This window comes from Trachinotus anak, unplaced genomic scaffold (genome assembly GCF_046630095.1).
Source record: "Trachinotus anak isolate AG129_WGS33_773 ecotype Australia unplaced genomic scaffold, CSIRO_AGI_Tana_v1 ptg000016l, whole genome shotgun sequence".
Classification (NCBI taxonomy): domain Eukaryota; kingdom Metazoa; phylum Chordata; class Actinopteri; order Carangiformes; family Carangidae; genus Trachinotus; species Trachinotus anak.
Window position 1 is genome coordinate 25452596 of NW_027273867.1, and position 14905 is coordinate 25467500.

Here is a 14905-nt window from a genome sequence, read left to right on the forward strand (position 1 = left end):
GTTTCATGTTTTTGTTGTTTCGTTCACTGTCATGAGGAGCAGCAGCTCTGCAGGGAGGATGGCTGCATTAGAAATAAACACAACTGAGCCTCTTCTCTCTTCACACAGCAGAAACTTTGTAGGTTCATGTGAGAGGAGCACATTCGTACATATATTGAATTTCCATATATGACATAGATGTGCATATAAAATAAAAGCACATATGTAAAAACTATATGTAAAACCAACAGGTTATTGGAACAATTTCATATACTGACATATACGTGTATACATGTACGTATACAATTTTTGCCTTGAATGTCATATATGTTATTAAATCATATCTTCATATATGGATGGATGTATATATGTGATAACAGTATAAGTGACACTCTTGATATAGGAACACATATGTCACTATATTACATCAGGAACAGCGTCAGCACCATGAGCTACGCTGTTTATGAATCCACCTTTACTTTCACAGACAGTCCCACGGAAATGAAAACTGGAATTTGCATTCATCTGTATGTGTAGGCACATCGCAACCCAACCCAAGTAATTCACATTCAAATGTATTTGTCAAGCTCCATCTTAGACAAAAGCAGTTCAAAGTGCTTTACATAAAAAAACAACAAAAATACACAGTTATACACAGATTCGTCCAGACACACAAATACTCACAGTGTGTTCATTTAAGAAAAAGGTCGATGGAAAAGTAAAAGTTTTTAGTTTGGGTTTAACTGAAGCAGCGTTGGAGCAGGTCTGAGATCAGCAGAGCAGGTTCCTCCCCTGTGACCTGAGAGATCTGCTGCTGGATTGACAGCATGTCTGATAAAGTAATGTCCACAGAATTATTGCTGGCTGTACTTGTTCTGTCTGGTCCTGATGAGATCCCTTCCTGAAGCACTTTCAGTGCCAGAGACGAGGGACATAATCCACAGTCCACGTTCTGTGTGAAAAAATACCTTCTGTTTCCTCACTAAGCTGCTGCAGGGAACAGCAGCACAAAGAGGTAATCCTGCATAAAAAGACTTGAACTTTGGAAGATACCTGCTCGGTTTGTTTCACTCAGACCGGTGAAGCTTCATAGTAGCTCGCAGCAAAGTCTCTGCAGGATGGGATGTATTTCAGGCCAGTATGGAGAGGAGGAACAGTTACAGGACACCAGGAACTCTCTCCACTGACCTGTGAGCAAGTCAGTATTGTAAGATAGACGTGAGAAAATCTTACGGTCCAAATTCTGCTGGATTCTCTCTCCAGGGGCCAATGGAGGAAGTGCATTTTAAAACCGAATGATATTATTAGCTGGATCACAACAGTGGGGCAACAGTATTTCTAACTCCCTCTGTTTGATATATAGAATTGATCATCCCAGTATTTTAGTACGAAGCCTCATTTTCAGTCACTTTTCTTACTGCATTAAGCATTAATACAAACTCAACACTTTCAAATTAAAAGCCCTATAGCATTTCAGTGGACAGAAACCCAAAAGTTATTAAAGCTCCATATTTTAACTTCTGTGTTTTATCTGAAGTGTTGATCTCCATCAGAAGATATATTTGTGGTTTAAGAGCCAAAAACCATCTCAGTGTAGTTTTACATCTCCTCTCTCAGGCTTCTCTCTGGAGCTCTAGTAACAACAGGTCAGTCAGCCAATCAGAGGAGAGGATCTGAGGGCGTGCCTGAGGATGATGACTGCTTTGTTGTGACATCACAAAGTTCCAGAAGTCCTGACGGCTGGTTTTGAGGCTCAGTTTCTGAATACAGGCTGTGTGCATTTCTCTGTGGACTGAGGCTTTGATACTTTCACAGTATTAATATAGAACCTAGACCTGCTTTATAATCACAAACATGCACATCTACCTTTAGCCTGTGGAGCTTTAACAGAGTTTTTATTGCCGTGCTGCAGGAGGCGTATTGTCTCGTTTCCTGTTGCTGGTGTTTCTGTTGTTTCCATGTTATTCAGATCTGCTCATTTCTTCAGCAGTTAGCGATGACTTCTCTCTCTCCCTCCCTCTCTCTCTCTCTGCTCAGTGTGTCCTTTGTTAAATTATTCTTTGCCTCCTTTAGTAATAATGATACATGTAATGAAAGTAGTTTATCCTGCAGCTTCCGAGCAGCCAGGAAAATCACAGGGTTTATACCTCGCGTATAACTGTGTATTCAAAGCCATGAGGTTGTATGTAACACGTCCACTGTGTCCACCTCTGAGTTGGAGGTTGTCCCTCTCGTCTACACTTGGACAAACTGTGACTCTTTGGCTCCATCAAGTGCAGTTTTTCCTGCTTCTCTGACACTTTTCTGTTTGTGTGGGGCTGATGTTTTCCAGCAATCAGACTAAACACACAGCTCACAGCAACAGATAATCATCAGTATGTATTATATTAGCTTGAAAACAGTTAGATCATCATTATCACCATAATCTGTATCACTTAATGCTCCCTCTCCTCATTTCTCTCTTCTTCCATCAGTGGCTTTTATCTTTCGCTCCGTCTCTCGACATCGGCAGGTCGTGTCTCGCTCTCTGCCATCGAGCTCGTCCCGATCGACTTCAGCCAATTTAAAATCCATTTGGGAGTCTCATTTAAATTCATGCAGGATGCCTCATTGGCAGGGCGGCGATAAACATTTAGAGAGGGGCGGGTTAAACAAACCCAGAACGTGGTCTGGGAGGGGCAGGAGGAACCTCACTGTCCACAAAGAGAGGGAAAAAATGAAGCAGTTGCATGATGGGATTGAACAGTGTTGTCGGGGGATCTGCCGCTCGCTGTGTTGTTGCTCAGAGAAGTTTAATGCAAACATGCAAAACACACACACTCACACACACAAACAGGAGCTAATGAAAAAATCTGGCTCCAGTGTCTCTAATCTACTGTGAAGATTCGACTGGTTTCATCATGCTCACTCACTCAGCCATTTTAATCTCTCTCTCTCTGCAACATGTGATCATCTCTTCATCTCTCGCTCACTTTTGTTCTCTAATGTTTTCTGTCAAGCTTCCTCCTTTGTCTCTTTCCCTCCTGTCTTCCCTCGTGTTTCTTGCTGTTTTTCCTCCTCTCCTCCTTTTCTCTTATTCTCTCAACCTCATGTTTTCTGTGTCCGTCTCCCTTGTTTTCTCTCAGACTACATCCACACCAGACGTCTAGTTCAGCCTGGGTCCACAAGTTCTGAACAGCAGAGAAAACACTACATCTCTTCTTCTTTGTCTCTTTTAGTCGACGTGTCAGTCTGTTTTAATGAAGCCGTATTTACATGGATTTATTTCTCTACATGTGCAGTCACTCACTAACAGGTGGACCACGGTCCAGGTCCAGGTCTGAGCCCAGACGCCGCCCTGTCCTTACCCAGAATTATAACCTATGACTTATTGAGAACTATTAAATTTTGACGACGTGTTTCTATTTTAACAGCTTTTCTAGCCTTTACGGCTCTGGTCACGTGACGCTGCTCAGCCAATCACAGCAACTCGTGTTAGTGAGTGAGACACACACACAGAGGAGAGAGGAGACGAGAGACAGTGGTCAGAGGGAGAAGTGGGGGAGTCATGGGCAGAAATGTCACTGTTGGGGGGGCAAAAAACAGAAAACATCCTCGGTCCAAATCTTTGTCTTCACAGACTCTGCTCCTCTTCTTCACCACATGTAAAGCTGATCTTTGTAATAACCTCATGAATTTATACCGTGGAGCTGTTGATGTGTTCCTGGATCAGCGCTTCGTTGATTAAAAATGACCATGGCCTCGTGTGATGATCTGTGGGAGGGGCTTCTCTCCTGTTCTGGATCGTTGGTCGACTTTTACCTCTGTGTGCTGGTATAAAATGTAAATACTGGAAACTCTTATTACTTCACAGAAACACTGAAAACAGGAGCTGAACAAACGTTACCTGAGACTCCTGAGAGCGTCGCCGGTCCCTCTGTCTCGAGAAGATTTCATCACATTGTCTGTAACATGACACTAAAAAACGATTGTGTCTGTTTTCCTCCTGAGCCACACCTGCTCGTACCGAGCTGATGAGGTAACAGACAGTTTAAAACGCATCATTTTGCATTTATGAATTTTCACAAGTGCTGTAAGTCCATATTATTATTACTTAAATGTGCAGAGTTAGGATTACAGGGGTAAATCCTCAGGAGGGGGGGTGTTACTGTCTCCCCTGAGGTGTTAACTCCGACTGCATGTTTAATGTCTCAGCCTTGTTCAACAACATCCCTGGTTTGTGGTTTGGAAAATTACCGCACAGTCGCTATAGTGATGACATCGTTACCCAGCGTTGCTATGACGCTTGGCACAACTTTGGCTTGTTGTTGTGATTTTTCAGAAATGTAGCTTTTCAGAAGGTTTTTCACAGTGAAAACAGTGAGAACAACATACATGTGTCGCAGTCACACTGAGGCTGTTTGATGATGGTGGTGTTGGTGGTGGTTGGGGGGGGGGGCGTTGTATGAGAGCTGTGTTGAGGTGAATCAGTCCGTTCTATAGGTGTGTCTCTTTAACAGACTCCAGACTTGGTGTGGATGATTCAGATTTAGTAATAAATCATTTATCATCTGTTTCCTGCCTTTTCTTCTGCCTGCATGACTCTTATTTTGACAGTGTGCTTCATGTGAGTGCTTCAACAAATCTAATTTACGTGATGTGAATAAGGAGCCAGATTTTCCTTTAAACTCCTCACAGCCGATCACATTGCTGTCTCTGCCTTCTACTGCAGCTAATAAATAAATGGCCCCATGCTGTGTTTGGTGTTTACAGAGCGGCTGCTGCAGGTTGACAGCATGTCTGAAAGTTGGTCACAGGCCGTGGGGCTAATAAATGATCCTGTAAATGTGCAGCAGCAGTTGAATCCCAGCCTTTAAAATCAGGACTTCATGTGGCACCAGGGGAGGATGAGGTTGTAACGTGTGCTCCTCCTGTCCTGCAGGTGGCGGTACAGGCAGCCAGCAGACCATTCTCCATGAGGAGCAGTGGAAGATGCCGGCTCTGCCAGCACTGCTGCTGTCGATTTACGTCGTCGTCCCGCTGCTGACCATGGCACCGCTCTCCTTCAGCCAGGCCAACACCCTCTCTGCCGTCCGGATGGGTGAGTCCGTCACTGCTAACACCTGAGAGTTTCACAGCTGTTACCTGGTGACCTCCAACTTCCTGTCTGGATGACTTCATAGTTTCTCAGTCATTTAGCCGTGCTGAGGTCAGGTTCAGGGTCTTTTCTTTTTTTCTGAAATGTGAAGTTTTAGTTTTGAAACTTTAATGTGAACGGTGATGTTAGGAGTTAGGAGAGATGTGCTGCTGTGGACGGAGTCAGCAAAAAAAAAATAGTTTGACACCTCTAAAAGGCGCCCACCGAGACGATCCAATATCTGTTTAACTGTTCGCTTCATGTAGAACATTTTCAGTGTTTTATCTACCCCTCAAAACAAAGCCAAGTTTAGCTCTTTCTGATTCGCTCAGCTGACGGGCAGCTGTGTCGCAGGCCTGTTTGTGGGCAGGAATATGGTGGTTCAGTGGTTCAGAAAAATGTACCAAAGGAAAAAGCTGTTTTGAAGGGAAAATATTCTAAATGAAGCGCAGCTTTCAGTGGATATTGGATTGAATCTACTGCAGGAAACACACCGACGCCTGGCTACCTCACACAACCCCACGTCAAATAACCACAACTATCACTTTCATATAGAAGCTAGACCTGCCTTTAAATAAAGTTATTTTCACATGATTTCTTCTTCTCGTCTTAAAATAAGGTTTGTTTTCAGTTTGTTTTCACTTCAGTTACAAGACAACGATACTGAAGTCTAAGAAATTAAAATGACTTTAAGTTCCTAAAAATAACAGTGTTTGGGTCTGGTCCAGCCTGTGACCTTCAAGGCTGAGAGCTTTTGTGCTAACCGTGAAGCCACCATGCTAACTGATTGTCACACGAATGTCAGCAGCTGGTCCATGCACCAGACTGAGACGTCCCCACAGTTTGTGTCTCCCTCCAGAGGATGTGTGTCATTAACTGTTCTAATGTAGCTATAATTTAAAATAAAAAGGGGTTTTCTTATCTCTTTATTTTAATAAAACTGTGCCCCTTGTGGGGGGTCTGGGATCAGTTTCCTTTCTTGCGCTCTTCGTATCATGCCTATGCTTCCCTCCGTCCATCATGTTTTGTCACCGTCAGATGCAGGCAATTCCTCCTCTGTCCTCACATTTCTAACTGTTCCTTCTCCTGTCTCCATTATTTGTCCGTTTCTGGGTCTTGACTTGCTATTCGTTCACACCCTGCACAGTCTCTCGCCTCTACCTGACCAGCCACTGTGTGAAGTTGTGTGCGACTGTCTTTTTCCACATATTAAAGAAAAAAAGCCCGACTGTGGGGGGGGTTGAGATGCTGTTAGAGGTTTACATCAGGACTCATGCTCCCTGCAGAAAGCATTATTGCAATCTGATCGTCTCTATGGATAGAAACAAATCCTCTGTCATTCTGTCTCTCTCCTGTTAACAGATTAGAACACACTCCTCCTGCACTTGTTACTCCTCTGCTCTGTTGTTTTTTCTGTCCTCTCCTCCACATCGTTTTGTTTCTCCTCTCACCTCCCACCACTGACTCTATCTCTGTTTTCCATCTTGATTCCTTTCACACTACCTCTTCGCTGTGTTTGTCTTTCTACGAGCCCCTCGAGCCTTCGCTTTGTCCCTGACGCTCATTCCGTGTTTCCAATTCTTCTTTTTCTCCTTCCATCCCAGTTTTGTTTCCGTCCCAGGTTGCATCATTTGCAAGCACAAATAGGTAGAGTCTCTGTGACTTCCCTCTGTGGCTCTCAGCGAAGGCCTGAGCGGCGCTCTGCTATCAGCTCCTCATCACGCCCCGCGGAGGAAGATTAACTCCAGTAACAGCAGAGACTTCACTTTGGAAGCGAAAGGTCAGCTCTCTCCTTGCAGCAGATAAGGGTTTTCCTCCTGCTCATCTGCCTGCGCTGACGGCCCCGCAGTTCAAATCCCTGTTGCTTTCATCACACGGGACTTTGGCAAAAATCAGCAGGCACTTACACCCACGCTGCCATGGCAACGGGGTCGTCTGCCAATGTATAATGACTCACCCTTCACTCTCCCATTATTAACATGTGACTGCTCCACACACACACACACACACACTTGCAAACACACACATTGAAGCTCATACACGCTTCTTTCATGTCTGTGAAGTCGAGTGGCTGAAATAACAGAGGTCACACTCACAGATGAAGGCATTGAGAGGAAAGACTGAATTCAGCTGACAGCGACACAGAGAGAGTGCGCGCCGCCGTCACTATTTATTTATCAAGGGGAGAAATGTAGGAATTTAATACACTTCTACCACCTATTAAAAGGTGACCTTGACTTTATTCTGTAGTTTTCTTATTTTCAACAGATACAGTTTCAATAACAGTTCAGTGGCTTCTCTCCTCTGTCTGTAGCTCATTGGTTCCTACTGAAAATCTAAATGTTTACACAAATGTATAGTTTCATTTCAAAAAAAGGCTCAGGAATTTCCTAAATCAGCTGCTCACTGTAGTTCTCAGCAAACAAACAGGAGGAAATATATAAAGCATTTGTTGGGAACTATTTTCAGCAGCGGATTAATCCACATTCAGAAGAGAACCTCACCACAATATACCACAAATATATCATCGTATGGATATCAAATAAATAAATAAATAAATCACTGGGGAAGAGTAAAATATAGACCTTTTAAAAACGGGATCAGAATCGATACAACAGAACCAGAGATTTCCTCCTTGGAGATGGAGTCCTTTAAATCAGTGTCGTCTTATTCATATTACACTGCACATCCGTCCACATGAATGTGTCTGCCCTCTGTGCTGTTACACTTCTGAGAATCAAAGGAGCATGAAATAAGTCTTTAAGTGACATCATCATGCAGATACTTCCTCCCCTGGCAGGACTGAGAATTAAGTCCAGTACATAAATATTGTAGTGAAGGATTTTAACAATTCAGTAGCATCAGTGTCCTTCAGCTGCAGCTAAAAACCTCCATGAATTATTTCAACCTGTGCGATCAGTCATTCTGAAGGAATCATTAGCTGCTGTTCATCATTAAATATCTGGAAACTACACAGCAGCCACTGAGTTAAAGGTAGTTTGTCATCGCAGGAAGAGTTACGCTTAACTCAAAGTACCTTTTTAAACATTTTGTTCATACGTCATTTTTTTAAGTGAAGGTGTCAGTTGTTATTCCGAAAGGCAAAATGTCTGATTTCGGAGGAAAACCCAAACTAAATAGTCTGTTGAAGCCACCATGTCAGTGTCAGAGGTCAAAAACATCACAGAAAACACACACCTGAAAAAAAAGAAAAGAAAAAGGTAACAACAGCGATGGAGAGAAGAATATCCATCAGAGGAACGAGAACAGATCCTCCGTCGGCCCGCAGCTTTAATCTGAAGGATTTTATCAAACCAAAGCTTTACAAACTGTGGCTCGACTTTGTTCTCAGCTAAATGACTCTGAGACAAACACCAGAGTGTTTTCTCATGGCTCTAAAATATATCTATATATAATCTATATATATATATATATATATATATATATATATAGATAGATAGATATATATCTATTTGTTTGTTTATTTATTTATTTATCAGTTCAGAGATTTCTCACCATAATTTATCTAAGATTTAGATTTAGATTAGATTTGATCAGAACACATTTTACATATATTCTGAATGTTGTTCTGTGTTTTGGTAACTGTATGAGTCTAACAGTGGGTTTGTCTCGGTGGGGAGGAACTAACCAATCAGAAACCATAATGTAAATATGAGTTTAAACCACAGACGTACATGTTCATATATTCAGCTGAGTATCTGGATGGTCTAAACGAACAGGCTGATTTCATGGAATACACTTATTCACCTTCTTCCCCAGTCAGATTATCATTTTGTTAACTGTGAAGCTACAGCTGGTTAGCTTAGCTTAGCATAAAGACTTCAAACAGGAGGAAACAGCCAGACTGGCTATGACCAGAGAAAACAGTGTCCACCGACCAGCACGTCGACCGCTCCCTGATCAACACAGTGTGTCATCATCGGGTTGGTTCATCATTACAGCAACTGAAGCATAAAGACATAAAAGCTGGTGTGGTTTCATTTTCTCAAAATATCAAATTATTCATGTAGCATGTTAGCATGCTAACATTTGCCAATTAGCATAAACGTAGAGAACAGCTGAGGCTGATGGGAGTGTCATTAGTTCTACAGGCATCTGATCATAAACCGAACTATTGGACTAATTAAAACTTTGACCTGATGATGCTGCTAGAGCAGTGGTTCCCAACCTGTGGGGTGTGACCCACTGGTGGACCACGAGTGCAAAACAGTACGTTTTTGGTGAAAAAACAAAACTATCTTTGTTTTTTCAAAGTAAATTTTCTGTCTCTGTAAAAATGTAAAGGATCTTTATTTTTTTCATGTTAAGGCCTGTCACTGTGATTCGCTAATGATGGGAACTTTTATGTTGTCGCCACATCGTATGCTTCTCAGTTTTGTGCACCAATAGATTACATCCATGGCAAAAAATGGATAGCTTGTTAGCGACAGGAAGAATAAAGAGGAAAGAGTCAGGAGACAGATGGTGGAATCATCAGAGTTCATCCTCCAACAGCTGATATTTGAGTCTGGACCAAACCTGTTTGGAAAAACCCTGTTCAGAGGTGGTTCCAGATTTAATGTGAAGATGACAGGACTCTGACACAAGACGATATAGATATAAAAGATGTAGAATCAGAAATAACAGAGATGCCACAGCTGTTTTCACTGCAACAACAACAGAATTCTTCAGGGACCTGTTTTCCCGCCACATTGCACTTCCCCCCGCTAAACAAACTTTTATATCATCACGGTGGCACTGCTCAGAAAAAAATCAATGTGTCCGCTAAATACATGGACACACACTTGTATACAGTGGTGTGCACACAGGCGTCTTGTTTGCCTCTGAGAGGACACCGGCCACAGGAGGACTGCAGCTCTGCGCTTCCACAGACCAGCCAGCAGAGCGATTTGTTGTTTTTATTCTGCTTTTCGTCTTGTCTCGTTGAATCTGTCGACCTACCTCTGCCCCCCAGAGTCCAGACTTCCACACTCATATCAGAGAATGTCAAATGCACGGAGCTCAGAGGTGGGAAATGACAAGAAAACCTGTTAGTCAGTTTTTGGTGAAGTTACACCGCCTCCAGGGATGAAATGAAATCAGTCTGCAGAGCTCCTTCTGCCTTGATAAAAGGAGTTTTATCGTCGTGTCTCAGGTTAAATCCAGAACAAAACCCACGGTGGCGGCGGCGGCGGAGGTTGGACTCGCTCTACGACCTCTTTACATAAATACAAAATGACGTTTCTGCACCGGCAGGCAGGAAGACGGCAGAGAAGATTTTCACCACCAGGGGAAAGAGGGAAGTTGAAGCAACATAATTTGATATTAAATTTGAGCAGCGCTTGGTTCACAGCTCGCAGCCAGTAAACGGGGCCGTCAGGAGGTAATTCACAGCAAACAGAGGGAAACACAAACACAAGAGGAGGAGCATGCTGAGAAATGGGGTCAGAGCAGGAGGTTTGTGAGGATGTTACACGACACAGTGGAAGTGGACGACATGAACAGATGTGACAGAAGCAGGATGACTGCAGGAGAAGTAAAGAGGAGTAAAAGTTGCTCTGAATTTAGTGCAACACTTTCATCAGCTGACTCCAGCTGATAATCTGGTTTTATAATGAGCTGATTTCACGGTGACTCACTCCTGTGGCTCAACACACTCACTGAGCATCGACTCAAACACGTTCCTGGTGTTTTCTCTCCATACTGCAGATGAATCAGTGTTTACCACAGACTGCAGCCTTTTATGAGTTTGTTCGTTCATTCGCTGAAGAAGACCATGAGATGTGGTTGGAAGCTCTGGGAGTCTATAGGTGGATTATACCTCACCTGAAGAAGCACCTTCTGCGCTCTAATGATTAATGTGTCACAATAAAAAAAAGCTGCTAAAAATATCTGCTCATTTGTTCGTGCAACATCTCAACAACCATTGGTTGATGATCCATGATGACTTCTACATCTCCCTCCACCAGCAGGTCAAAGGTTACGCCAGGCTGTGGTTCAGGATTCATCTGAAACTAACGACTGAGACAGGAAACGTGCTGACGTAAAACCAAACTGAGGTCAGACTGACACTGAATTATTTCTGTGGTCCGTGTTCATTCGGCCCAAACAGCCCAGTGACGTTTCAGATGTTCACCACAGCTCGTTACCATGTCCTAACCATGTGTCTGCGATGGCTCAGACTGGTTTCTACGGTGGCCCTGAGAGCTCAACACGCTGCAAAGAAAAATTCAGAAACACACTGCAAGTAGCACAGACAACAACTAAAGTGTTTCCAGGGGAAAAGTGACAAACCCACCCAGTGCATCGCAGCCGTGTTTGCATGTGTTTTCTTGAGTTGCAGTGTGTTGAGCCCTCAGGGCCACCGTAGGTTTCTGTCCTCGTCTCTATAGATTCATGAAGTAAAATTAGGTTCATGTTTCCTCTGAAACCAACATAAATAATGATTAATAGTCTTGCTGCTGTTAGACAAATGTCTTTGTAACAAAAAAAAACATCTTTAGGTTGAAGATCAATATATATCTTGATTTTCAGGACGCTGCGACAGAAATACTCATCCTGTCATCATCATCTTCACTCTTCAGGATCTGGTTTCTTCTGAGACCTGAGACCTGAGACCTGAGACCAGAGACCAGAGACCTGAGAGCAGCTCCACTCCACAAACTTTAAGAGCTGAGTTTCAGAGTGTGTGTGTGTGTGTGTGTGTGTGTGTGTGGTCGCAGTGACCCAGAGAACCAGATACAGTGTAAACAGAGATAGTGTCTGAACACTTCTGAGGCTCCCTCTTTATCTCTGCTCTCATCTTCATCCCCCTCCCCTCCCCCCATCCCCCCACTGCCTCCCTCTGAGTGCAGGGAATTCTGGGAGAATACTGAGCCACATTTTGGCAGCAACAAACATCATTTGGAGAATAAAGAGGGAACATTGTACAGAACAGAACCAGCAAGGTCCTGATTCTGCACACAAACCTACTTCCTGGTAGATGAGTTTGAATCATTAACACAGTATTTCTGCTGTTTACCTGGTGATCGACACATTCAAACACCTGAGCCTGTTCTGGTGATTATAAACCACTGTTCAGTGTTTTTCTGTCTGATAAATTCATTCTGGTCTCAGGTGCCTGAGGACTCATGACTCGGACTTGGACTCGATTGTTTGGCTGCTGCACATACTAAATAAACTGGTACTGAAGCAGCTGAGTCTTTTTTGTTGAATGTCGACCTTTTTTATTTGCATGTTTGACTGGAGCCAATCAGCGAACTGGACTCTCCTCAGGCTCAGTGACTTGACTCTGATTCCTCTTTGGTGACTCAGAAATGGACTCAAACACTGAAGACTTGAGACACGACTCAGACCAAATGCAGAGCTGATGGTAATTTCCATATTTAAAATTAGGACTTAAGAGAAAAAGATTTACTCAACCTGCATAAGACCATTTCTTTCTTTCTTTCTTTCTTTCTGTCTTTCTTTTTTTCTGTCTTTCTTTGCCTTTTCTTCCTTCTCCTCTTCAAATCTGAATTTCATGAAATTCCCCAAAACTGGATGTTGAGGTTTCCATCCAGCAGCAAAGCTCACCTTAATTCTTCTTCACCTCTCCATACTTCACTGCTGTAAGAATCTCAATGGATGACTGTTATCCTGAATATTAGTATACAGAGTATTTTTATTGCAATGGTATGATGTTGCTTTTACATAAGTAAGGGTCTGAATACATATACTGGACCACCACTGATGAAAGCCCCCAGTTAACAAAAGGAATTATAAATGCCTTAAAAAACTCAGCTCTTGCGTCAGTTCCTGATGGTAATTCCTCTGTGTGTCATTTTCCTGAGGATCTTAACGCACCACAGTGATCCAGAGAGCATCAGATATCTCTACACAAACCATCTGGCTCTTTGTGTTTTTCTAAACTGCAAAAAAAAAAAACCCACAACAGTCTTTTTTAGGAAGGACACGATAAATCGCCTCCTCGTTCGCCCCGAGAGGCGTTAATTATTTAAGAAACACAAATCAAATCCAGAACAAACCCCGGCAGCAGCAGTAGACTTTCTGCTTGTTATTGAGTCTCAGCAGCACATTCACTTTGATTTCTAGTCTTGTTGTGCGGTTTCTTTGCTCTGCGGCGTTACAGCTCGGTGTCCACTGAAACAGGGAAATAGGGAAGGATGAATTACACTGTGAAAAAAATCCATCTTAAGGCTCATAATCAAGTCCAGAGCCTGAAATTCTTTCTTCTTCTTCCTCGTCTGTCTTTAAACAAGAAGAAAGTATTGCTCTCATCTGGTATTCAGCTCAGGTCACAGCAGCACAGCTTAGTTTACCCCCTGGTATTAGAGTGTGATCTGCCTCTGGAAACACTCTCCATATAATAAACTACCTGATCACACTCCATCTGCTGTCTGCGAGCGCCGCATCGTTTGCATTCTGCCCGCTATGTGATCGTGGCATCTTTCAGCGAGCTCGATGTGCAAAGCAGACAAGTCAGCGGGGGGGGGGCGAAAATAAACATGGCAGGTGCTACTGTACACAGCCAGTGGGTACTATTTCTTCAACATCTCCAGAACATGGAAATAGAAACGATGACGAGTCTCATTCGCTGCAGCTGCTTTGAAAACTCAGCTCTGCCTCCTGTTTAAATCTGAACGGGAGTAAAGAAGCTATTTTGAGCGGTGGTGATGTTTCCTGTTCGCACTGTGCACAGGTTGTGTTTCACCTGACTGAGATCCAATCATCATTGGCCCATTTACATGCGCCATTTCCCTCACATAAACTAGTATTTATGGAGGAACGTGTGAACGACAACAGATTCAGACCAGGCGTTCACACACTTCTGTCTGTCAGAAGAAACACAAATCTTTGTTAATCTGACATTTTTTATTTCCCATAAGGAGGACATTTTATCCTGAATTGTCTGTTACAATGTGTGATGAGTGCAACAAATAAATCATGGATCTTCTTTGTGACTTTTAATAATTACAACTGAGGTATCACTCCTAATAAATAAATGATGTTTAATTAGAAAAAACTACCTGAAACCTAGAAAATAATGTAATGATCATTTATTTTAGAGATGATGAACATAATGTGATAATCTTTTACCTTGAGATTTCAAATTGTTTAATTGTGGTCGTAACTTAAAGGAGCTGTTTATAAGTTTTGCTATTGCTCCATGTTTTTATCAATGCATGTGTTCGTCTGTGAAGAACTGAGGACTAATGTCATCTGAAGAGCTTGTGTTTGTGGTGAAACAGCCCGTCGGGTGTTAGAGCATCCTACTGTAGCTGCAGGGTGAAATCCTTCACTCAGACACAAAATGCAGAAGGTGGGTGTAGAGTGGCTTCAATGAAAGGTTTCTCCACCCAACTGTAGTAAAAATACTTGTCTGCCCTGAAATGAAAAATAAAGCTGTAGAGATAATGACTGAGTTCTGTTGTGTTTGTTTAATGCACTTGTGTTAAAACTGTGAAATGCCTTTTTCCTAAGGGGGTTAAAATCAGGCGTTTATCCATGTAGAGGGAAAATAAATATACAAACTATATATTAACTTCACAGGAGGTTAGCATGGATTCTCTCACACATAGTAAAATGAAACTTCTGGAACATATGCTTTGGTCCTCGGCCCAAGTCTGGTCCATATACAGCTGTTATCCTCCGGTGTTGTCTGAAGATTTTCTGAAGTTTTTCTGTGTGTGTGAAGGAATTGGATGTGGAGGTAACATCTGACAATCATGTTGTATATGGGCTGGATTCGGGAGTAGAACCGGGCGTATACCGGGTCAGTCTGATGGGCTGGACATCCAGCAGCAGTGG

At 42.8% G+C, this 14905-nt stretch overlaps 1 protein-coding gene across 3 annotated transcripts in view; it reads left to right on the top strand.

Moving 5' to 3' along the window:
* The window catches only part of LOC139634518 (glutamate receptor ionotropic, kainate 5-like), a 446396-nt gene that overhangs the window by 85654 nt on the left and 345837 nt on the right, over window positions 1-14905 (top strand). For 2 of the 3 annotated variants that reach the window (XR_011693977.1, XM_071500988.1), the window contains exon 2: window positions 4901-5059. Coding sequence is in view for 1 of the 3 variants with exons in the window: in XM_071500988.1 (XP_071357089.1) it covers window positions 4951-5059 (109 nt within the window). In the remaining 2 variants the exon portion in view is untranslated. Of the gene's footprint in view, window positions 1-4900; window positions 5060-13631; window positions 14418-14905 lie in introns of those variants that run through there. The other variant, XM_071500989.1, reaches the window with a different exon arrangement.